General features: G+C 44.0%; 1 protein-coding gene across 1 annotated transcript in view; it reads right to left on the reverse strand.

The window, feature by feature from the left end:
- The window catches only part of LOC138511076 (trichohyalin-like), a 3,831,204-nt gene that overhangs the window by 1,014,160 nt on the left and 2,791,966 nt on the right, over window positions 1-25,078 (reverse strand). Inside the window, exon 22 of the mRNA XM_069626576.1 lies at window positions 20,761-20,854. Coding sequence (XP_069482677.1) covers window positions 20,761-20,854 — 94 coding nt within the window. The remainder of the gene's footprint in view (window positions 1-20,760; window positions 20,855-25,078) is intronic.

Consider the following 25,078-nt stretch of genomic DNA (forward strand, 5'->3'; position numbering starts at 1 on the left):
TCCTCGGGCAACACCTGAAGGAAGGGGTCTGCAAGTAAAGTATCATTCTTTTGGTTAAATGCCAAGTCCAGAATAATTTCAGCTTTTTCTCCAAGGGTTCTAGGTGGAAGTACATCTGATGTAGTGGGGGTATCTACGTCTGCATCTCCAAAGCCTTTGCTTCCCGTCTTGGTCTTATCAGAGTCCTTAATTTCCTTTTTATTGGGAAATAGAGCCCTCTTTAGAATCCCATGTGCTATTGTTTTCTCCTGCCTTTACTTGATATGCCTCCTTGCTGCTATTTTGAAACAAGACTTTGATGTCTCCTCTATAATCAGGTTCTATGATGCCTGCTAACACGTCTAGGCCATATTGTCAGGGTAGGCCTGATTTAGAGGCAAGTCTAATGTACGTTCCGAGTGGGGGTATTAGGACCGAATCATTTGGTATTAAAGCTCAGTCACCAGGTTGTATCAAGTCTCCCCTGCTACAACATAAATCAAACCCAATAGAATGTTCCGTAGCTACTGATGGATCGGAACCTCTGTTGCTGAGTTTCTCAACATGAGGGTCCCCCAGCTTGTGTTAACTGAGACAAAAGTTAGCTATCATTTTGGTTAAAGACTTTTATTGAAAGTAAAAGGGTTGGGTTAAGGCCTCTCTGACCCTGCTCTAAGAGGAATTTCCCTACCTAAACCAAAACTAAGGATCTGTCTGTGTCAGGCTGTCAAAACCAACACTGTCCTGAATCCAAACTTCCATTCTGACCCTGATACTAACACTAAACTCTAAGGTGAAAGGGGAAATGTCTTCAACCGTGGGAGGTTTCGAAAAGTGTTCACAAAAGAACAATACATGGCTCCAACATAAAAGTTCTTCCAGGAGAGAAATCCTTGTTCCAGATGTTGGTTCCCTTCTCCCGGATTCCTCTTTACTCTGAGGTTTTGCATACAACAGTTCCTTGTGGCTTTCTAGGCTCACAACAATTAACGTACACACTTGTTTGACTTGGCAATGTTATTTTCAGAGCACATGGTATGCTTTTCTGTCAGACTTTTATTTCTCCTCTCTTGGTTCACATATCTCTTCTCTAGTCCTGATATTCCCCCTCAGGATCTCTTTATATCATACAGTTATCGTTGCCTGGTATACTCCTTTGCTAGGGCTTCTTGCTTTAACTCACCTGTAGTTGCCTGGTATACCCTCCTGGCAGGACTTCTTGTTTCACACAGACTGGTGATTACCTGGTATACTCTCCTGCCAGGGCTTCTTGTATTTACACACTTGTAATTGCCTAGTGTATTCTCTTGCCAGGACTTCTGATGTTCACACACTTGTAATTGCCTGGTATATTCTCTTACCAGGATTTCTGCTTTTCACACAGGGCTTTTGCCCTTTTCCAAATTTGCATGTATACATTGTTTGTCAATCTGTACTCCCGATATAGTATCTGGTTTGGTTTTTCCCCATATCTACGTAACATATATCGTTTTACTTGAAAGGGGTTTGTTTGTTGCTTAATCCCCCTTTTTACATAACATTAATTTGTTCTTTCTCTCTCAAGTCCTTGTGCTTTAATTAATTTCACTTGGCGTTGCCACCGACATGCCCCAGAGTCCCCACTTCCTCTGGGTGGACTCACTGACTGTTGTTGGTGTCTTTCATTTCTCCCACAGTCAACCAGAGAAATGTATCCTTCTGCTTCCTTCTCGTGACTGCTTCCTTTTGGTTCCTTCGTCTCTCGCGGCTTCCTCTTCACACGTCTGCTTCTCTCCAGGTTCCGACTAGTAAAGCAATGCTATCTGTCACCTGCCAATGCCCAGGAGTCTCTCAATAGCTCCTGGCATTCCCACAGTGTTTTCTTCATCGTGCGTCCTCTTCCTTCTTCATTGGTGAGCTGCTTGGCTCCACCATGCCGATAATTGTCTTTCGGTTTCTTCACCAGCACAGAGATACACAACACTCTCCCACCAGCATCAGACTCTTATTCCCTGCTTCAGTTGCCTTTTAAACTTCCCGGGCACAGGTGTATGTGAGCAAAGCACCAGAGTGCGTGCTGGGCGTGTAGCGTCGCTCACTCTGTACTGCTCAATTCCTCTTATTCGTCGCAGTACTTTGGTCATTCTGGGAGATGAAGTTCCCTTTCGAGAATTGATTTGGAAAACTTAAATAATCATTTCCAGTAGTGTTAAATGGTGAATGAGTTCTGGGTGATTGATGAGAGGAATTGGAGAGGGTGATTTCCCTATTCTTCATGGGAAAAGGACTGGACGTATCACAATTGGCAATGAGGGTCCTGGATATGGGAGGGTTATTTTCAAGAGAACATGGGGATACCATGTCTCACCCGGTGAAGCATCACATCTACTCGGAGGTTGTTTACCCCCATGTGATACTCCCTCATATAGCCACTGCCAGGGAAAGGATAAGGTAGTGGCTTCTGTCCCCTTGCCACATCGGAGGAGGTCACCATCGGGGAATCAGTGATGACGCATCAGATTCATCACATTATATACAGGTATTATTTTGCTATTGTGACAACTTGCTGGTATAAATCCAGGATTACCAATACACATAAACAGGACATCAGTATATGTGCACACAGTGTAGTTCCTTTGATTTATAGTGCATCATAAAGACCATAAGGGCAGTGGCAGTAGAGTTTTTCAAAGTCTGCAAGATCACAACAATGTTGTCATGGGTTTCTGTGTACTGCAATTTTGCTATAACACAATATTAAACGTTCTACCAATTATTGATTTAATTTAAAGTTCATCCATGTCATGACAATTCTGTTTCACTTTCTTCTGCTGTATGCATCCTTTATATACATTTTTAAATGGTTTGCAAGTCACTGATTGTATGTTTAGTGAAACATAAGCAATTCATCCTGATTGTGTCTGGGGCCAGAGTTATAGGCCCAAGGTCCTCAATAATGGGCTGGGCGCTGTTACCATCCGATCCTGACCTCTGAATTGGGTTGTATTGCTATTAGCATCTTGGGTTTTCAATCCGAAAAACACTGGGTTCTGACAGCAATGTATTGTGTTTGAACATGACGCGCTTATGGCATCCCATTAATTTAAACAAAATACTTAGATAAGATGGCTGCTGTGGAGATGGAAAGTGGGGCTCCATGCAGAGTCCTCTTCCATTTCTATAGCGAGCAAGGATATGGTGGCGGTGATGGCCAGAGGAACAAAGTAAGTGGGGTAGGAGGGTGGGGGTCTAGGGATGGAGACAGAAGGTAGAGGGAGGGCATGAAAGGAGGGGAAAGGAGAGAGAGAGGTGGGGGAAAATGGAAGGGCAGTTGCTCGGAATGCAGGCATGGATTGTGGGATTCAGCCCACGATCCAAATAACCTGATACGCTATGGCATCCACCCTGGGTGCTAATACCTAGTATAGTTCTCAGATCTCTCATTCTTTCATTTTTTACTGTTACAACTGCAGTGGCATACTTGTGTTCATGTTTTCAATCTGCCTAAAGTTCATATTTTATTTAGGATTTATTAGAGGAGTTACCAGTTTTTCAATAAATGATAAGAATATTCTCTTATAATGCTTCTAATCAATAACATAAAGTTGTAAGATATCGGGTGTCACACTACTGCCAGCCTCCACATTCGCGGTTACATCAACCAAACATATTTGTTTATAATTGACACACATATATGGCAAATCCTTAGTTTCATTGCCAGATATTATTTCTTTATTTTTATTTATTATAACGGTGTCACAGTGTTATGCAAACTTTTCACAAACAACAAAATAAAATACTGCATAGCAGTAAACCCCACATTATGGGAGGCCATTCAAGTCAAAATTACACCTTTGTAAATGTGACATATTGAAGTGAATACAACATGCAGTGAAATGAGTAAGGCATACACTGAGATGACTATAATACGTATCGAAATGAGTATAACATGTATTGAAATTAGTATGACATGTATTGAAATGAGTATGACATACACTGAAATTCAATGAATAAGACATGCATTGAAATGAATAGGACAAACATTGAAATGAATATGACACCTATTGAAGTTAATATGACACACGTTGAAGTGAATATGACATGCAATGGAATGAATATGGCACCCATTGAAATGAATATGACACACGTTGAAATAAATATGACACCCATTGAAATGAATATGACACACGTTGAAATAAATATGACACCCATTGAAATGAATATGACACGCATTGAAATAAATATGACACACGTTGAAATAAATATAACACCCATTGAAATGAATATAAAACACGTTGACGTGAATAGGACACGCATTGGAATGAATATGACACCCACTGAAATTAATATGACACACGTTGAAGTGAATAGGAAATGCAATGGAATGAATATGACACCCATTGAAATAAATATGACACACGTTGAAATAGATATGACACACGTTGAAATAAATATGATACCCATTGAAATGAATATGACACGCATTGAAATAAATATGACACACGTTGAAATAAATATGACACCCATTGAAATGAATATGACACGCATTGAAATAAATATGACACACGTTGAAATAAATATGACTCACGTTGAAATAAATATAACACCCATTGAAATAAATATGACACCCATTGAAATGAATATGAGACGCATTGAAATAAATATGACACGCGTTGAAATAAATATGACTCACGTTGAAATAAATATAACACCCATTGAAATGACTATAAAACACGTTGAAGTGAATAGGACACGCATTGGAATGAATATGACAACCACTGAAATGAATATGACACACGTTGAAGTGAATAGGACATGCAATGGAATGAATATGACACCCATTGAAATAAATATGACACACGTTGAAATAGATATGACACACGGTGAAATAAATATGATACCCATTGAAATGAATATGACACACATTGAAATAAATATGACACCCATTGAAATGAATATGACACATGTTGAAGTGAATAGGACATGCAATGGAATGAATATGACACCCATTGAAATAAATATGACTCACGTTGAAATAAATATGACACACGTTGAAATAAACATAACACCCATTGAAATGAATATGAAACAGGTTGAAGTGAATATAACATTCATTGGAATGAATATGACACCCATTGAAATGAATATGACACACGTTGAAGTGAATATAACATGCATTTGAATGAATATACCATGCATTGGAATGAATAAGACATGCGTTAAAATGAATAGGACAAGCATTGAAATAAATATGACACCCATTGAAATGAATATGACGCATGTTGAAGTGAATAGGACATGCAATGGAATGAATATGACACCCATTGAAATGAATATGACACACGTTGAAGTGAATAGGACATGTAATGGAATGAACATAACACCCATTGAAATGAATATGAAACAGGTTGAAGTGAATATAACATTCATTGGAATAAATATGACACCCATTGAAATGAATATGACACACATTGAAGTGAATATAACATGTATTGGCATGAATACGACACACATTGAAATGAATAGGACATGCATTGAGATAATTATGACATCTATTGAAATGAATATGACACACTTTGAAGTGAATAGAACATGCAATGGAATGAATATGACACCCATTGAAATGAATATGACACACGTTGAAGTGAATATAACATGCATTTGAATGAATATACCATGCATTGGAATGAATAAAACATGTGTTAAAATGAATAGGACATGAATTGAAATAAATATGACACCCATTGAAATGAATATGACGAATGTTGAAGTGAATAGGACATGCAATGGAATGAATATGAAACCCATTGAAATGAATATTGCACACATTGAAGTGAATGTAATATGTATTAAAATTAATTTAACAACCATTTAAATGAATAAGTCATTACCTCCATGTCCCCATTCCTCTTCGCAGTACTTACCTTTGAGTACGTTCCGTGCTCACTGGAACTCTTTTCTTTTCAAGCTGCCCTCCTTCAATTGGAAGGAGTTATCAGGTGTTCTAGGGCTTTCGTGGTCTTCAGGTCTTCGATCTAGTGGAATGATGTTATGGTTCGGAAAGACAACACCTTGGTTCTTGCTTCCATCAACCATCAGGGGGCTACGGGGTCCCACTCCCTGGAGGATCTGGATTTGTCCATTTGGACCTGGAGCACAGCACACCTGGTCTCCTTGAGAGCGGTCCATATCCGGGGGGTGGACAATGTGACTGTGGACCGGCTCAGCAGGGTGTTTCCGGTCCCCCCCAGGGGTTTGTGGGGGGTGGACGCTCTTCCCTTGACTAGGCCCCTCAGAGCTTCGTTATGCCTTTCCTCCAAATCCCTGTGATTCGGCAGGTCATCAGCACAATCAGATGATCTCCACGTGTATTTATCCTGGTGGTCCCTTACTGGCCTCAGAGGGGGTGGTTCCCGGGCCTTCTGGAGATGCAGTTAGCTTCTCCTTGGGTGTTGCTCATGTGGCCGTCTGCATTGCGGGTGGTCAATGTCCCCCTTTTCCTCTCTCATCCGTTGTGGGTTCTGGAAACGGAGAGGAGGGATCTCCTGGCATTAGGCCTTTCAGCTGCAGTGGCTGGGATGGTTCAGAGGGCGCATCAGTCCTCTACACTTAAGTTCTGACCGTCATTGGGCTAATTTTCTGGCTTGGTGTCACCTGAAGTGTGTCCTGGCACTGGAGTGTGGCATCCCAGATATTTTGCAATTTCTTCATGAAGGGGCGGAGAAGGGGTTGGTGGTCTCTACTTTCTGTTCTCAGTGGTCTGCCATTCAGGCTTTCCAGGTTTCCTGGTCCTCTCCGGTAGGGGGCGGGGCTCTGGTCTCAACACTCTTGAAAGGGGTAGCAGGTACTAATCCTTTGGGCCCAGTTGGGGTTCCCTGTGGGACCTTCCTTTGGTCATGTCCACATTGCAGAAGCCTCCATTTTGGCCCCAGGAGGAGGTGGAGATGAAATAGTTGTTGCTGAAAACTACCTTCCTGATTGGCATTACTTTGGCTCAGCATTTGGGGGAAATCAGGGCCCTCTTGCGTAGGCCACTGTTTCTAGTGGTCGAGGAGGAGGCTTTGGTGCTGGGCTGTGACCCCTCGTTTGTGCCCAAGGTCGCCTCTTGGTTCCATCGGTCTCAGGAAGTGGTTATCTCAGCTTTCTTTCTTGCTCCCTCCTCTCCTAGGGGGGAGGCTTGGCATTGTCTGGATGCCAAGCAGGCGGTCTTACATTATCTGTCCCAGAGAGAGTCCTTTTGTCTCACTGATCAGGGTGCAGGAGACTGTGGTTGCCAGGCTTCCATTCCAACGATTAGCCGGTGGACTCATTTTTGATTCTATGAGTCTGTGGGCCTCTGTACTGCAACTTGGGTCCAGGGTCGGTCCACAAGAGGGGTGACCGTCTCCTGGGCAGGCCTGTGGGGGCTACCTTTGTTGGATATTTGCCGAGCTGCCACATGAGCTACACCTAATACATTCATTCTGCGTTACCAACTCAACATGGAGGGGCTCCAGTCTACGTCCTTTCGTGTAGGTGTCTGGAGGCTGTGTCTGGTTGAGGTGGTGATAGGAGTCATGGTCAGCATGCCTTTGGCTTTTTGCTGTATCTTGAATAAATTGGTGTTGGGTGGGTTTCGCATTACCGTTGGTGTCTGTGTCTTTTGTGGTGGGCATGGGCGTCCTTCCTGTTTCTGCTTTGGTACAACTCAAAGGTAAGTACTTGGACGAGAAAGAGGGACGTGGAGGTAATACTCAGATTACTTATTGGTAATCTTGAATATTCCCCCTCCTCCTCCTCCTCTGTCACACCCACCCACGACCTTTGCTCGGCACTGGCTGCACACTTCACTGAAAAAACCCAAGACATCCTTTTCTCTCTCGCTTCCACACCACATCATACACCAACACTTCTGGGGCCTCCCTTTGCCACTCTACCACTTCTCCTCTCTTCTCTCAATCCCATTACACCTGATGAGGTCGCCAGACAAGTCCGATCTATGAAGGCCTCATCCTAACAGGTGGACTCCTGCCCCTCCAAAACCATTAAGTACAACATTGACTCTCTTTCTCCAGCCTTGGCTGATCACTGCAATCTCTCTTTTGCCACTAGAGTTTTCCCATCTTCTCTTGAGCACTCCATTGTGCACCCTCTGCTTAAGAAACCCTCTGCCGACCCCTCCATTCCATCAAACTACCGCCCTATCTCTATCACCCCCTTCCTGGACAAACTCTTAGAGAAGCCGGCTTTCTCTCAGCTCACCCTCAACACTGAATCTGCTGGTTGCCTCCACGATCATCAGTCTGGCTAGAGAGCATCCAGAGGAACGGAAAACGCTCTTCTGAATACCTGTGAAGACCTGCTCTTAAATCTCGACACTAACACCCCTCTGTCCTCATTCCTCTTGACCTCTTCTCTGCCATTGACATGGTAAACCACAATATCCTGATTGCACGTCTCCGTGACACCCTGGGAATCACAGGTCAGGCTCTGGCGTGGGTAACCTCATTCTTTTCCGGCCGTCCATCCCAGGTGGAACTTGGGTCTTTTCTTTCTACTCTCACTCTTTCAACCTGTGGTTTTTCCCAGGGTTCTAACTTAGCCCCCTGGTTCTTCAAGGTCCACATGGCTGCGCTGGCATGTGTGATTGTCACTTTCATCTCTAACTTCCAGTGTTACGCTGATGACATGCAACTCTCCTTCAGGCTACCCTGAGCAATCTCTTATACCTTTCTTATATCTGACTGTCTGTCCGCAATTCAGCCATGGTGTGCTGCAAACTACCTCTGCCTCAGTGGCAGTAAGACTGAGAACGTTCACATCAGGATTCCTACTCCCACATTCCCACTCTCTTTCTGGTCAGCCTCCCTTGGTCCTGCACCTGCACCCACCTGTGAGGCAAAACACCTTGGGGTCATCTTTGACTGCACTCTATCCTTCACTCACATTTCGCACATCTCTAAAAAGTCCAACTACCAGCTGCACCTCCTCAGTGATACTTTTCCTTTTCTCACCTTCCCCCAGTGACTCACTGTCTCCATAGCCCTGGTTCTCTCACGGCTGGACTGCTGCAATAGCATCTTTCTCAACCTCCCTGCCTCTGCTCTACACCCTCTGCAACTCATCCAGAACATAAACGCAAGACTTATCCTTGGCCTCAAGCCCATGGACCGCATCTCTCTGGGGCTGAAATTCCTCCACTGGCTCCCTGTGTCTGCAAGGACCAAGTTCAAGACCCTCTGCATTGTCCACAAGGCTTTCTGGGGCATGGGACCTACCTACCTGCAATGATGCCTACCTAAATACTGTCCTTCCCGAGCCCTCCGCTCATCTACCTCCAACCTTCTGCGAGTGAGCCGGTTCTCCAAGCAGAGATTTGGAGGAAGATCTTTATCCTCAGCAGCGGCCTCCCTATGGAATAGCCTCCCTGCCACCCTCCGTCTTGAGCCTGATCTCCTTAAGTTCCAGAAACTCCTTAAGACATTCCTCTTCTCCTCTTCCTTCTGTATCCCTTTACCCTTTTCTCTGCTCTATCCCTCTCTCCCTCCTTTTCCGCATAGTTTGCTGAAAGCCGCCAGGTGTACCTCAGAGTCTCACAGGTCCTGGGCACCCTCGCCAGTCCTCTCGCACTTGCCTCTGGGCCTTACACTTGCCTCATCGTTACTGCACTTGGTCAATGACCCATGGAATGACCCATGAGAGTGCCATCTCTCAGCACTTACCTCAGCTTCTTACTGACTAGGTGCACTTGGACTCCCCCTACCCCCTGCACTTGTCCTACCCCACCCACCTCCCCTCTCCTTTATTGTCTTGCAGTTGCATGATCTGAACGTACCATGCCTTGAAGATTCATCTATCTATCTTCCCTTGTCCCCTCCTTGCATGGTGGTGCCTCAATGCACTTGGAAAAACTGCAGAATCGTCATCAGACCTATTTGCTGTCATCTACACTGTTAATTGTATTATACGCACTTACTCTACCTGTGCAGATTTGTATCGTTCAGAAATTCAAGGCCTCTGAATGACTGTTGCTTTTTCCCCTTGTCCCCTCCCTCCTTGAGTGCTTTGAAACACATGCTTTGTGTATAGGCGCTTTACAAATAAACATTACCATACTATACCATACCATACTAGTCTTACTCTTCCTCGCCCCAGTATAGACTTCCCTACCCTCCTGCCCGTTGAATGAAGGTTCCCATGCCCAGGCTTTGGATTACTGCCATGGGCTGGTTAATTGGGAGGTTATACCTCCTGGGAGGGGAGGGGCGGCCAGTGGAGTGCTTGAAAAGAGAAGAGTTCCACTGAGCACAGAACATACTCAAAGGTAAGTACTGGGATGAGGAGGAGTAAGACTAGGAGTAATGAAGTTTACCCGTTATTAATCCGAGCATGCATTGAAATGAATAGGACATGCATTGTAATAAATATGACACCCACTGAAATTAATGTAACATTGATAGATGTGAATATAACACTGATTGAAATTGATTAAACATGCATTTAAATGAATATAACATGCAGTGAAATGGATAAGGTGTACTGAAATGTGAGTATAACACATGCTGAAAAGCACATGACATAGTCAGCCAATCATATGCGCCCTCCTTCCCCAAAGAAAAGAGGCCCGATGTCGCAAGGCCTACCAAGGAAAGTCCTGGTGGGCCAATCCAGCCCTTCCTCTGCTCTTGGCTTCCTAGATGTAACTGCAGGAGAAGGAGGGCTCATATGATTGGCTGACTATGTCATGTGCTTTTCAGCATGTGTTATACTCACAATTCAGTACACCTTATCCATTTCACTGCATGTTATATTCATTTCAATCTGTGTCATAACAATTTCAACCCAGGCTATATTCATTTCAATGATTGTCATATTCATTTCAATGCATGTCATATCCATTTAAATGCATGCTCGGATTACTAACTGGTAATCTTCCTCCTCATCCCAGTACTTACCTTTGGGTATGTTCCGTGCTCAGTGAAACTCTTCTCTTTTCAAGCCCTCCTCTGGCCGCCCCTCCCCTCCCAGGAGGTATAACCTCCCAACTAACCAGTCCACGGCAGTAATCCAAAGCCTGGGCATGGGAACCTTCATTCAACGGTCGGGAGGGAAGGGAAGTCCGTACTGGGGGGACGAAGAGTAAGACTAGTATGGTATGGTATAGTATAGTAATGTTTATTTGTAAAGCACCTATACACAAAGCATTTGTTTCAAAGCACTCAAGGAGGGAGGGGACAAGGGGAAAAAGCAACAGTCCTTCAGAGGCGTTGAATTTCTGAACGATACAAATCTGCACAGGCAGAGTAAGTGCATATAATAGAATTAACAGTGTAGATGACAGCAAATAGGTCTGACAACGATTCTGCAGTTTTTCCAAGTGCATTGAGGCGCCACCATGCAAGGAGGGGACAAGGGAAGATAGATAGATGAATCTTCAAGGCATGGTACGTTCAGATCATGCAAGTGCAAGACAGTACAGGAGAGGGGAGGTGGGCAGGGGAGGACAAGTGCTGGGGGCAGGGGGAGTCCAAGTGCACCCAGTCAGTAAGAAGCTGAGGTAAGTGCTGAGAGATGGCACTCTCATGGGTCATTGACCAAGTGCAGTAACGATGAGGCAAGTGTAAGGCCCAGAGGCAAGTGCAAGAGGACTGGCGAGGTTGCCCGGGACATGTGAGACTCTGAGGTACACCTGGCGGCCAGTCAGTAAACTGTGCGGAAAAGGAGGGAGAGAGGGATAGAGCGGAGAAAGAGGTTAGCGGGGTAGAGGGATAGAGAAGGAAGAGGAGAAGAGGAATGTCTTAAGGAGTTTCCGAAACTTAAGGAGATCACGCTCAAGACAGAGGGCAGCAGGGAGGCTATTCCATAGGGAGGCCGCTGCTGAGGATAAAGATCTCCCTCCAAATCTCTGCTTGGAGAACCGGCTCACTCGCAGAAGGTTTGAGGTAGATGAGAGGAGGGCTCGGGAAGGACAGTAATTAGGTAGGCGTTGTTGCAGATAGGTAGGTCCCATGCCCCAGAAAGCCTTGTGGACAATGCAGAGGGTCTTGAACTTGATCCTTGCAGACACAGGGAGCCAGTGGAGGAATTTCAGTGCTGGAGAGATGCGGTCTGTGGGCTTGAGGCCAAGGATAAGTCTTGCGTTTATGTTCTGGATGAGTTGCAGAGGGCGCAGAGCAGAGGCAAGGAGGTTGAGAAAGAGGCTATTGCAGTAGTCCAGCCTTGAGAGAACCAGGGCTACGGAGACAGTGAGTAGCTGGGGCAAGGTGAGAAAAGGAATAGTATCACCGAGGAGGTGCAGCTGGTAGTTGGACTTTTTAGAGATGTCCGAAATGTGAGTGAATAAGGAGAGAGTGCAGTCGAAGATGACCCCAAGGTTTTTTGCCTCACAGCTGGGTGCAGGTGCAGGGCCAATGGAGGCTTACCAGAATGAGAGTGGGAACGTGGGAGCAGGAGTCCTGATGTGAAAGTTCTCAGTCTTACTGGCATTGAGGCAGAGGTAGTTTGCAGCACACCATGGCTGAATTGCGGACAGACAGTCAGATATAAGAAAGGTATAAGAGGTTGCTCAGGGTAGCCTGAAGGAGAGTTGCATGTCATCAGCGTAACACTGGAAGTTAGAGATGAAAGTGACAATCACACATGCCAGCGCAGCCATGTAGACCTTGAAGAACCAGGGGGCTAAGTTAGAACCCTGGGAAACACCACAGGTTGAAAGAGTGAGAGTAGATAGAAAAGACCCAAGTTCCACCTGGGATGGACGGGCGGAAAAGAATGAGGTTACCCACGCCAGAGCCTGACCTGTGATTCCCAGGGTGTCACGGAGACGTGCAATCAGGATATTGTGGTTTACCATGTCAAAGGCAGAGAAGAGGTCAAGAGGAATGAGGACAGAGGGGTGTTAGTGTCGAGATTTAAGAGCAGGTCTTCACAGGTATTCAGAAGAGCATTTTCCGTTCCTCTGGATGCTCTCTAGCCAGACTGATGGTCGTGGAGGCAACCAGCAGATTCAGTGTTGAGGGTGAGCTGAGAGATAGCCAGCTTCTCTAAGAGTTTGTCCATGAAGGGGGTGATGGAGATAGGGCGGTAGTTTGCTGGAATGGATGGGTCGGCAGAGGGTTTCTTAACCAGAGGGTGCACAATGGAGTGCTTAAGAGAAGATGGGAAAACTCTAGTGGCAAAAGAGAGATTGCAGTGATCAGCCAAGGCTGGAGAAAGAGAGTCAATGTTGTACTTAATGGTTTTGGAGGGGCATGGGTCCACCTGTTTGGATGAGGCCTTCATAGATCGGACTTGTCTGGCGACCTCATCAGGTGTAATGGGATTGAGAGAAGAGAGGAGAAGTGGTAGAGTGGCAAAGGGAGGCTCCATAAATGTTGGTGTATGTTGTGGTGTGGAAGTGAGAGAGAAAAGGATGTCTTGGGTTTTTTCAGTGAAGTGTGCAGCCAGGGCCGAGCAAAGGTCCTGGGTGGGTGTGACAGAGGAGGAGGAGGAGGGGGAATATTCAAGATTACCAGTAAGTAATCTGAGTATTACCTCCACGTCCCTCTTTCTCGTCCAGGTACTTACCTTTGAGTTGTACCAAAGCAGAAACAGGAAGGACGCCCATGCCTACCACAAAAGACACAGGCCCTCATTACGACCCAGGCGTTGGACCATGGTGCTAATAGCACCATGGTCCATGCCGGTAACTAACCGACTCTGCCATGGCGGAATGGGGAATTACCGCCCCATTCCGAGGTTGGCAGGGGGGTAATTCCCCATGGCCCTTCCCATTCCCATTTTTTCCCCATAGGGCTCAATGGAACTGGGGAAGGTGCTAATTACGGCACCGTAAATTATGGTGCCGTAATTAGCTCCTAGGTCCCTTTGCGGGTTGGTTTTTGAACGCCTGCTAAAAGCAGGCGTTAAAGTGCCACCCGCAAAGGGACCTCGTAATCAGGCGTTAAGGGTTTAAAGGCACCGCCACCTTTTATGGCGCTGTTAACCCCTTAACGCCTGGGTTGTAATGAGGGCCACAGACACCAACGGTAATGCAAAACCGACCCAACACCAATTTATTCAAGATACAGCAAAAAGCCAAAGGCATGCTGACCATGACTCCTATCACCACCTCAACCAGACACAGCCTCCAGACACTCACACCAAAGGACATAGACTGGAGCTCCTCCATGTTTAGTTGGTAATGCAGAATGAATGTATTAGGTGTAGCTCATGTGGCAGCTCGGCAAATATCCAACAAAGGTAGCCCCCGCAGGCCTGCCCAGGAGACAGTCACCCCTCTTGTGGACCGACCCTGGACCCAAGCTCCAGTACAGAGGCCCACAGACTCATAGAATCAAAGATTAGTCCACCGGCTAATCGTTGGAATGGAAGCCTGGCAACCACAGTCCCCTGCCCCCTGATCAGTGAGACAAAAGGACTCTCTCTGGGACAGATAATGTAAGACCGCCTGCTTGGCATCCAGACAATGCCAAGCCTCCCCCCTAGGAGAGGACGGAGCAAGAAAGAAAGCTGAGATAACCACTCCTGAGACCGATGGAACCAAGAGGCGACCTTTGACACAAACGAGGGGTCACAGCCCAGCACCAAAGCCTCCTCCTCGACCACTAGAAGCAGTGGCCTACGCAAGAGGGCCCTGATTTCCCCCAAATGCTGAGCCAAAGTAATGCCAATCAGGAAGGTAGTTTTCAGCAACAACTATTTCATCTCCACCTCCTCCTGGGGCCAAAATGGAGGCTTCTGCAATATGGACATGACCAAAGGAAGGTCCCACGGGGAACCCCAACTGGGCCCAAAGGTTGAGTACCTGCTACCCCTTTCAAGAGTGTTGAGACCAGAGCCCCGCCCCCTACCGGAGAGGACCAGGAAACCTGGAAAGCCCGAATGGTAGACCACTGAGAACAGAGAGTAGAGACCACCAACCCCTTCTCCGCCCCTTCATGAAGAAATTGCAAAATATCTGGGATGCCACACTCCAGTTCCAGGACACACTTCAGGTGACACCAAGCCAGAAAATTAGCCCAATGACGGTCAGAACTTAAGTGTAGAGGACTGAAGCGCCCTCTGAACCATCCCAGCCACTGCAGCTGAAAGGCCTAATGCCAGGAGATCCCTCCTCTCCATTTCCAGAACCCACAACGGATGAGAGAGGAGAAGGAGGACATTGACCACCCGCAATGCATACGGCCGCCTGAGCAACACCCAAGGAGAAGCTAACTGCATCTCCAGAAGGCCCGGGAACTACCCCCTCTGAGGCCAGTAAGGGACCACCAGGATAAACACAAGTGGAGATTGTGCTGATGACCTGCAGAATTAGGGGATTTGGAGGAAAGGCATAAAGAAGCTCTGAGGGGCCAAGTCAAGGGAAGAGCGTCCACCCCCCACAAACCCCTGGGGGGCAGAGTCCTCAGCAAAACCAGGAAAGTTGAGAGTTGCAGGGGGAGGCAAAGAGGTCCATCCAGGGATGCCGAACCACCGACACACATCCTGAAAAACCTTGGGACAAAGGGACATCTCCGCTGAGACCGGAAACACCCTTCTGAGCCGGTCCACAGTCACATTGTCCACCCCCAGGATATGGACCGCTCTCAAGGAGACCAGGTGTGCCGTGCTCCAGGTCCAAATGGACAAAGCCAGATCCTCCAGGGAGCGGGACCCAGTAGTCCCCTGATGGTTGATGGAAGCAAGAGCCAAGGTGTTGTCTTTCCGAACCATAACATCATTCCACTAGATCGAAGACCTGAAGACCACCAAAGCCCTAGAACACTTGATAATTCCTTCCAATTGGAGGAGGGCAGCTTGAAAAGAAAAGAGTTCCAGTGAGCACGGAACGTACTCAAAGGTAAGTACTGGGAAGAGGAATGGGGACATGGAGGTAATGACTTATTCATTCAAATGGATGTTAAATTAATTTTAATACATATTACATTCACTTCAATGTGTGCGATATTCATTTCAATGGGTTTCATATTAATTCCATTGCATGTCCTATTCACTTCAACATGCGTCATATTCATTTCAATGGGCGTCATATTTATTTCAATTCATGTCCTTTTCATTTTAACGCATGTTTTATTCATTCCAATGCATGGTATATTCATTCAAATGCATGTTATATTCACTTCAACGTGTGTCATATTCATTTCAATGGGTGTCATATTCATTCCAATGAATGTTATATTCACTTCAAAGTGTGTCATATTCATTTCAATGGGTGTCATATTCATTCCAATGAATGTTATATTCACTTCAACCTGTTTCATATTCATTTCAATGGGTGTTATGTTTATTTCAACGTGTGTCATATTTATTTCAACGTGAGTCATATTTATTTCAATGGTTGTCATATTCATTCCAATGCATATCCTATTCACTTCAACGTGTGTTATATTCATTTCAATGGGTGTCATATTCATTCCATTGCATGTCCTATTCACTTCAACATGCGTCATATTCATTTCAATGGGTGTCACATTTATTTCAATGCATGTCCTATTCATTTTAACGCATGTCTTATTTATTCCAATGCATGGCATATTCATTCAAATGCATGTTATATTCACTTCAACGTGTGTCATATTCATTTCAATGGGTGTCATATTCATTCCATTGCATGTTCTATTCACTTCAAAGTGTGTCATATTCATTTCAATGGATGTCATAATTATCTCAATGCATGTCCTATTCATTTCAATGTGTATCTTATTCATGCCAATACATGTTATATTCACTTCAATGTGTTTCATATTCATTTCAATGTGTGTCATATTCATTCCAATGAATGTTATATTCACTTCAACCTGTTTCATATTCATTTCAATGGGTGTTATGTTTATTTCAACATGTGTCATATTCATTTCAATGGGTGTCATATTTATTTCAACGTGTGTCATATCTATTTCAACGTGTCATATTTATTTCAATGGGTGCCATATTCATTCCATTGCATGTCATATTCACTTCAACGTGTGTCATATTCACTTCAATAGGTGTCATATTCATTTCAATGTGTGTCCTATTCATTTCAATGCATGTCTTATTCATTGAATTTCAGTGTATGTCATACTCATTTCAATACATGTCAGACTCATTTCAATACATGTTATACTCATTTCGATATGTATTATAGTCATCTCAGTGTATGCCTTACTCATTTCACTGCATGTTGTATTCACTTCAATATGTCACATTCACAAAGTTGTAATTTTGACTTGAACAGCCTCCCATACTATACGGCTTCCCATAGTATGGAACAGAAATGAACACTCCTACCTGAGCACTGTACATAACAAAAACTACCTCCCAGCCATCCTCACCACGTTTGTGGTTGAGATGGCTATGTCAGACACATAAAATCTCACACTTTCCTCTACATATTGGTCAGATAAATGATGCATGCATCATGATTCACGCTTAGTACAAGGCCCATGTTTAATCTGTGGTTAGGCTGACTGATAGGCTTGCAGACAGGAAGGCCAGGGACCTAAGGGACTCACATTGTGTCAGGAGATGTTTTGCCGTTTCAGGTGTGTCGTCCCCAAATAAGCGACAGACATTATCTTCTCTCGAGAGGCAGAGCCATTTTCCCTCCAAATCATTGTTTTAATGGCATGTAGTTTTATCTTAATGTAGTCCCATACCAACATGATCGCTATGAAGCTTCTCATATACTTTGGATAAGATACCCATCGCAGTATATAGTGGACAACATATGCCCCCGTTCATGTGATGCCAAGTTGACGATTAGCTGTTCTTTGCTGAAATCGGTGAACATGCACTTCACCTTTCCCTTAATTAATGGATAGTCTAAGTTAGCTATGGCCACTGGCATTCTGGGTAGCCATAGAGATGCAATAGCCTTCATTGTGGCAATTCGCCAGCTTGACATGAGGTGAACTCTAGACCTCATAACCTTGCATATGCAGGCCTGGAGTGTGTTATTAGGTGCTCTAGTTAGTTTCCAGTGTGTCATAAGGCAGCTAGATTGAATCCTCACTGCCATGAGCAGAATATTATATCCAATGTAGACCCTTTCTATGGATGTCCAAACGGGTAGCCTCAAATGTTTCTTGAGCAGAGTTTGCTCATGTTTGTTCACCCTATTCAAATGGTTCATAGCCCAGATGGCCGCTTCATACAGAATAACGGAAGGGTTCTTAGTCTTGTACAACTGTAGGATACTGACAACAGAATAGCCTCCTGCAAATGCGATGATACAACCCAGAGCAGAAAATGAAGAGGATCTCACTTGTTCAAGGTGCTCAAAACCCTTTGTTTGTTATCAAGGTTTATCCCCAGATATTTGTAGACAACTACCTCCTCAATCAGTGCCCCCTCATATTTTCATTTGACTTTTTGGGGTATCTTTCTAGATGGGTTGAAGACCATGATTTTAGTTTTGGTAGTGTTAACTTTCAGTGAGTTGAGATCTGCATATTTCTTAAGGTTGTTCAGCGAATTTTGAACACCTGCTGGAGTGAGATCCAAGATAACCAAGTCATCCACATAGCCTAACCATTGTAGGATGGTTGAGCCTATTTTTGGTGGGATAGTAATAGCGTCCTTGAGTGTGCAACCCACGTCTGAGAGATTAAACAAGATTGGGGCCATGGCGGAGCCTTGTTTGAGGCCCTTCTAGGTCTTAGTCCATGAGGTGGTCTTCCCTTGCTGACCCAATCTTATTTTTACTCTAGTCTGGTTGTGAAGTAGAACAAGCATCTTGAGGCACCCAGGGGGTATCCCCCACCCACGTTTCCTATTCCAGAGTCGCCCCCTGTCTACGGTGTCGAAGGCAGCACTAAAGTCTACCATGGCTCCATACACCGCGATCTTTCTTACCATCCAAACTTGCTCCACAGTAGTGACTAGTGCCAGACAATTAATGGTAGTGATGGAACCCTTACAAACCAGTCTGATTGAATGGGATGATGTTAAAATCTTCTGCCCAGTCTTCAAGTTCTCTGAGCAGTATGCAGGTGAATATTTTAGATGAGACATTAAGCATTGTAAGAAGTCTATAGTTCACTGGGTTTTCGTGATTGCCCTTCTTACAGACGAGAACAATAATGATGTTGCGCCAGCTGGAAGGAATTGACTGAGTAGTTCACGTGCTCTGCATGGAGTGAGGTATACATTATAAAGTCCTCCTCCTCCTTGAGAAATGGCAATAGTAGAAAATGGTAATAATACTCAGGAACAGTGCAGTAGTGTTAGGAAACCCAAATTAACACGGCAGCCATACCCTTCAACAAAACGCTCAGCTCTCTCAGCGCGCTCTGCGTGGAGTGAGGTATTTATTACAAAGTCCTCCTCCTCCTCCTCAAGCTGGCGATAGTATAGATGATAAAAATACTCAGGAACAGTGCAGTAATGCTGGGAAATCCAAATTAACACTGCAGCAACAGCCTTCACCAAAACACTCAGCTCAGCTTAATGATGTGCTTTATGATGTACCCATCACATTGATACTGTGGAAAGGAAATGTAAACTTTACAACTGCATAGCCAATATATTGTAGTTGTTTAGAAAAAAAGCCTTCAAGATCATAAGTCCCACAACATGGAAAACAAAGAACTAGTCATTAAAATTTCAAAATACCAAATAAACAACAAAACATTAAGATTGCATAGGGCTCAGGTGACTCCATCTGTTGTATATGGTGCCGATCTATGGGTACATACTTCCTGCACCACTATCAAAATAGCGGAGAATATATTCCTAAAGTGCCTCCTTGGGTTACCATCAGTTCCGGTGGCCTGTGAGGTTGGTTTAACTGAAATAAAATATTTCATCATGCTCCAACAAGTGCTGTAATGGCTAAGAATTTGGAATTCAGAGGCATTGGTATTGTACAGAGAATTCAGAGGCATTGGTATTGTACAGAGAAGGACTGGAGGAGGTGCTGAATAGATTGGGAGAAAAGCAGTTGCCGTGATTAAGGAATGTGAAAAACGTGCTAGTAAACATTGGACTGGAAGACCTATGGGAAAACCCCACTTAGCTTTGTACTATGTACACAACGTAGTACTATGTACTACGTACTATGTACACACGTGTACTATGTACACTCGTAGTGTCAAGAACCTACTTCAAGGGCTGGGTATGGGGCCAGATGATTGACACCTGTTATGAAGGGATGATGGCAACTATCTATGTGTTAGTCAAAACAAATTGGGGCCTTGAATTGTATCTTGAATATCATTCAAGTCTCAATTCGAAAATCATCAGTTTCGCCTAGGAATCTTGCCGCTGGCTCAATTTACAGCCAAATGGAATAAGAATGTTTGACCCTCATCCTCATGTCCCTTCTGTCCCATCAAGATTGAGGGTGGAGTGAATTTCATTTTCCATTGCCCTATATACTCATCCGAGAAGTCCAAATGGCTCAGATCCTTGTGGACTCAGCTTAATGTAAAAACCATTTGTGTCCTACTCTCACAGTTTTTGTGGATGTTGTGACATTTCTTAAACTTGCCTTTAAGAACAGAGGAACTAAACAGTAAAGGTGTTTATATGTTATTTTGTGGTCTGAAGTACAAGAAGAAATGGTCCAATTGTCATTTTTATCTTATTTTCTTGTTGTGATTTTTTGATTGCACGATATGCTGTCTTTTATGACAATTCACGTCAAAATAAAGAATAAAATGGAAAAAAAGAAAAACATTTGATTACAAGTATTTCAAGAACATTGTCACAGTTTTAAAACTATACACAATATGACATTTTACAAAAACGCATGTTTTCATTGTTGTAATGTATGGACTGCCATTTATTTAGACAAAGATATTTGAAAACATACTTTCTTGAAATAATAAAGGTACTAACCAAGTTCTCTTCTCTTAAACATGATGTGGAGGGCTCATGAATAGAACTGCTAGCTTGAAATACATCCCCATACTCTTCCGGGGATAATTCGTGCCTACGTGGAATTTGGTAAGAAATAAAAAATAAAACACCAATAAGAGGTACATCCACCTGAAAATACACACTAACTTCTGATAATGTATTCTAAACATAACGCTTATAGGTATTTTTTCTTTCTGCAGCATATCTATTTCACCATTCAAGGGCAGATGCCCAAAAGTAAAGTATGGTATAAGAGAGAGGATTATTGTTTGGGAAAAGAAACATCAAATGACCATATAGAAATAGATGCCATATCCTTTAATACATAAATGTTGATGAAGACATGACCATTAGTCAGTTCTGATTTGAACTATAAATCAGTTTGGCAGGTTTATTAGCACATGGAGATCGTTATTGACCTCCTCTCAGCCAATCAGAAGTTTAGAGTACAGTCAATAAATACTGGTATAGAGTGCATTCTGAACATTCTGTCTTCAGAAGCAGATAGGAAAACAACATGCAATTTCAAGTCAAGATTTTATTTAACAAGGCACTTGCTTTCTGGGGGGAGATATTTTTTGCTGCAACATACTTTTTAAGGAAACATAGACTGAGCTAAAACATTAGAAAATGTTTTGCTTTCTTATTAAGAAATCATTTTCTTTTACATAACTCCTGATGCCTGCTCATGGTAAACTTGCTCCATTATAACCAAGTTTGCAGTTTAAATGCTTAACTTATTAAGTCAAACTTTTTTTTAAATACAACATTAAATAAAATGTAATTGTCTACATGTATCTCTTTACCCACTAATAAAGTGACATTTTTACTAACCATGAAAACTGCAGGATTATGTAGGAAGACTTAACGGAGAAACTTAGCAGGTGTCTAGCATACGTAAAGCATAACGCAGGGTGCTAATAACCTTAACTACGAACTACTGATAACTGCGGAAATGCACCAAAATGTCGCCCTCAGAATTCGACTCCCAAAATTCCGATTTTTTCAACACCCCACCTTACTCCACATATATATGTGGGGGGTATGGGATATAGTAGTAATATGGGGGGATGAAGGGTGTCTCCCCCCGAATATCTATGTGGTGTAAAGTGGGTTGTAATCCTGAGAGTAAGACTGGGGCTGTAGGTGCAAGGAAAATAGCATTGCAATGTCAGTTTAAATGCAAAATTGAAAATTGAAGAGCAGTGTGGATCGCAGATGCTGGCTTCATCACGATGAAACAGCAGAATGTGTGCTTGAAAGAATCTGCGCTTGAAAGAACAATTTTATTGTTCAAGCTGGTGCAAGCCAGGAAACAAGAGAGGAAATATGGTTCACATTTCATCCAGGCTCGATGGCATGTTGAACAAAAGCGCTGTACAAAGGTTGCTGTGGAAAGGACCAGAAAAGGTTGGGAAGTTACTGGCGGTGTTGGCTAAAAGGGCGGTGATTGACCAGAGTCATCTTCCATGACATCACAATAGAATGCATGAGAATGGGTGGAGGAACATTACAGGATCTATATGAAAATGTGGGCTGATGGGAGGTGAAGCAAATGGGGCTTAAAAGGTGAGGAAAGGAGGGAGATAAAAAGGACACACAAGGAGAAGGGGCAGAGAAAGGGGAAAGAGGAAAAAAAGTAAAATGAAAAAGGTCAGATCAGATGCTGGCTGCTGTCTGAGGGGAATGAAGTGCTAGCTGCAGAGGCGGCAGACGGGCTGGAGGAGAGATCGCAGTAATCCTGGAGGCAGCAGAGGGTGGCAGTGAGAGAGAGCAGCCGTGAAATTAAAGAGTGTCTGTCCATGCAGATAGAGTTGCACTAAACTCTTGGTGAGTATAGATGGTGTAAATAAGAAAGAAGTAATCAATTACGACAACCCCCATAGTTTAATCTGTGAAGTGTCGAATCAAAAGCTGCTTTGTTCTTGTGGTGCCGAAGAGGAAATTTGTTTGCCTGTGCGAAAATAGAAGTTTGCTGGAAAGGGGGAGGTTTGTCAGTTATAATTAAATTTTACGAATAAAGAATGCACATAGTCTGCCAGGTTTTCTAAGGAGTAGTTGCTTTCACTTTAGGGAAAGAGAAATCAGGAAGGAGAAATCACTGTCAACTGTGCATGTAAATGTTTGGATGAATTATGCAAACTGTGTTTTTGCAAATGCTGTTTGTTTATTTAGTTTTCTGTTTCTTGAACATGTTCAGTTAGAATGTATGTCTGATGTTTTTCTGCTGCATGTGTTTCTTCAGTATTGTTGAACGTGTATAAAGGTGCCAGAGGGCATAAGTGTGAAAACCTGTTTGTGGTCTATTTTATTATATATAGAGTGAAAGTCTGGTGTATGCAGTAGAGTTGGTGTGAACATTTTGGGCCTCATTACGAGTATGGAGGCAGCCATGGTGCTGTGAGCACCATGGCTGCCTCCATACCGGGCTCCAATACTGGGTTCCTGCAATGAGGAATTACCGGGTCATTCCGACATTGGAGGACCCGGTAATTCCTCCTTGCAGGAACACATCCCATTCCCATTTGAGCCCTATAGGGCTCAAATGGGAATGGGGAGGGAGCTAATAACAGCGCCGTTAGTAACGACCCGTTATTAGCTCCCTCTTCCCCTCCCTCTTACCAGGCGTCCTTAGCGGGTCCCGCAAAGGGAACCTCGTAATCGGTGCTCCCGTAATGAAGGGAGCGCCACCCTTGTAATGAGCCCTTAGTGTGCTTAGTGTAGTATAAAGTCTGGCATTTCACTAGTAATAGAGAAGGGGATATGAACTAATTCCCTATATTTGAGCAAACAAACATTTCTTACAGGTTGGTGGAGAATGCAGGCATGTTTGGCTAGGTGCATTTGTTGGGCATGGCACTTTATAGAGTGATCATATGGTGCTGTGCTGGGCGCACTTTAAATTATCTAGGGGCTTTGAATTATTTTAGTAGAGCTGTGTGCCAAATACCATTGGTACACTGCAGATATGACAAAAGTTGATATTGCTGATTTCTGCACATACGCAGAAACTAAGTTGTTTGCTTTAGCAACTTGGACATTAGAAACCATCTCGGGTAGATGAGAGCGAATAGACTCTGAACTTGATAAGGAGTGCCCTGATTATTTGCAGAAGGGACTGTTTTGCCGTCATGCTTACTCAGACTTTTCCATTCCAATGACCATAAGTCACAAAAAGACTGTTTGATTCATCTTGGCGCAAACGCATGGTTCGCTTTACACAGGCTCATTGTAGTGAGAATGAAGAATGGTGAAGTCATTGCAGGCTTGCAATGTGACTTGGCAACCATGTGTGAGGAATTGTTACAGTTAAAAGAGAGTTCAGAAAAGGGAGGACCCGGTACACAGTTGCCAGCCAAATGTGATGCTTTAAATTTGGAGATTGTGCAAAATAGAGAGGCAAGTTGGGGAATGTGAAGGGGAAGTTGCCTACTTAAAAACAATTCTAGAGAGTATTCGGGAAGAAAGCGACTTTGCTCTGTCAGAAATGCAGTCGTACGCAAACATAATAAGCAGTCCTCTAGGGATATACAGTCACTAGAAAGTGAAGTGTTTAAATGGATGTCGGAACATGATAGGAAGAGGGAAGTGATCAGTGAGTACAAAGTGCAGATCGTGCAAATGAATGAGTTAATAGTTAAGCTCAGGAAAGAAAGATCTGCAGTTTATGAAGAAACACAGGAATTACATGCACAGCGGAAAGAAATGAAAGGACAAAAGTACAAGCCTGCATCTCTGGGGCCACTAACAACACTGGCAAACTGTTTAAAATCTACAAAGAACTCACCAATCCTATTGCAGTCTACCCTTCTTCTGTACCATCCTAGTCCCTCTCTACTTCACTGGCCTCTCATTTCCTAACCAAAACTCAGAACATTCTGTTCTCACTCTCCTCTACTCCCCTTCCTCCTCCATCCCCCATCTCTCAGGCCTCCCTTGGCTCCTCTCTCCCCTCCCAGCCTACTCTCATCTTTCTCGCCTATACCACTGGATGAGGTCTCTTCACAAGTCTGCTCTATGAAAGTCTCCTCCAAACAGGTGCTTCCCTGCTCTTGCAGAACTATCAAGGACAGCATTGCCTCCCCTGCACCATCCCTGGCCGATTTCTGTAATCATTCCTTTTCCACTGACTCCTTCCCACTACACCTGAAGCACTCCCCTGTGCATCCTCTCCCCAAAAAGCCCTCTGCAGACCCCTCTTACCCTGCTAACATCCACGCTATCTCCACTACCCCCTTCCTGGGCAAACTCCTGGAGAAGCTGGCCATCTCCCAACTGATCCAAGAAACTGAATAAG

The sequence above is a fragment of the Ambystoma mexicanum genome, chromosome 6p (assembly GCF_040938575.1).
Source record: "Ambystoma mexicanum isolate Mex_15411 chromosome 6p, UKY_AmexF1_1, whole genome shotgun sequence".
NCBI lineage: Eukaryota > Metazoa > Chordata > Amphibia > Caudata > Ambystomatidae > Ambystoma > Ambystoma mexicanum.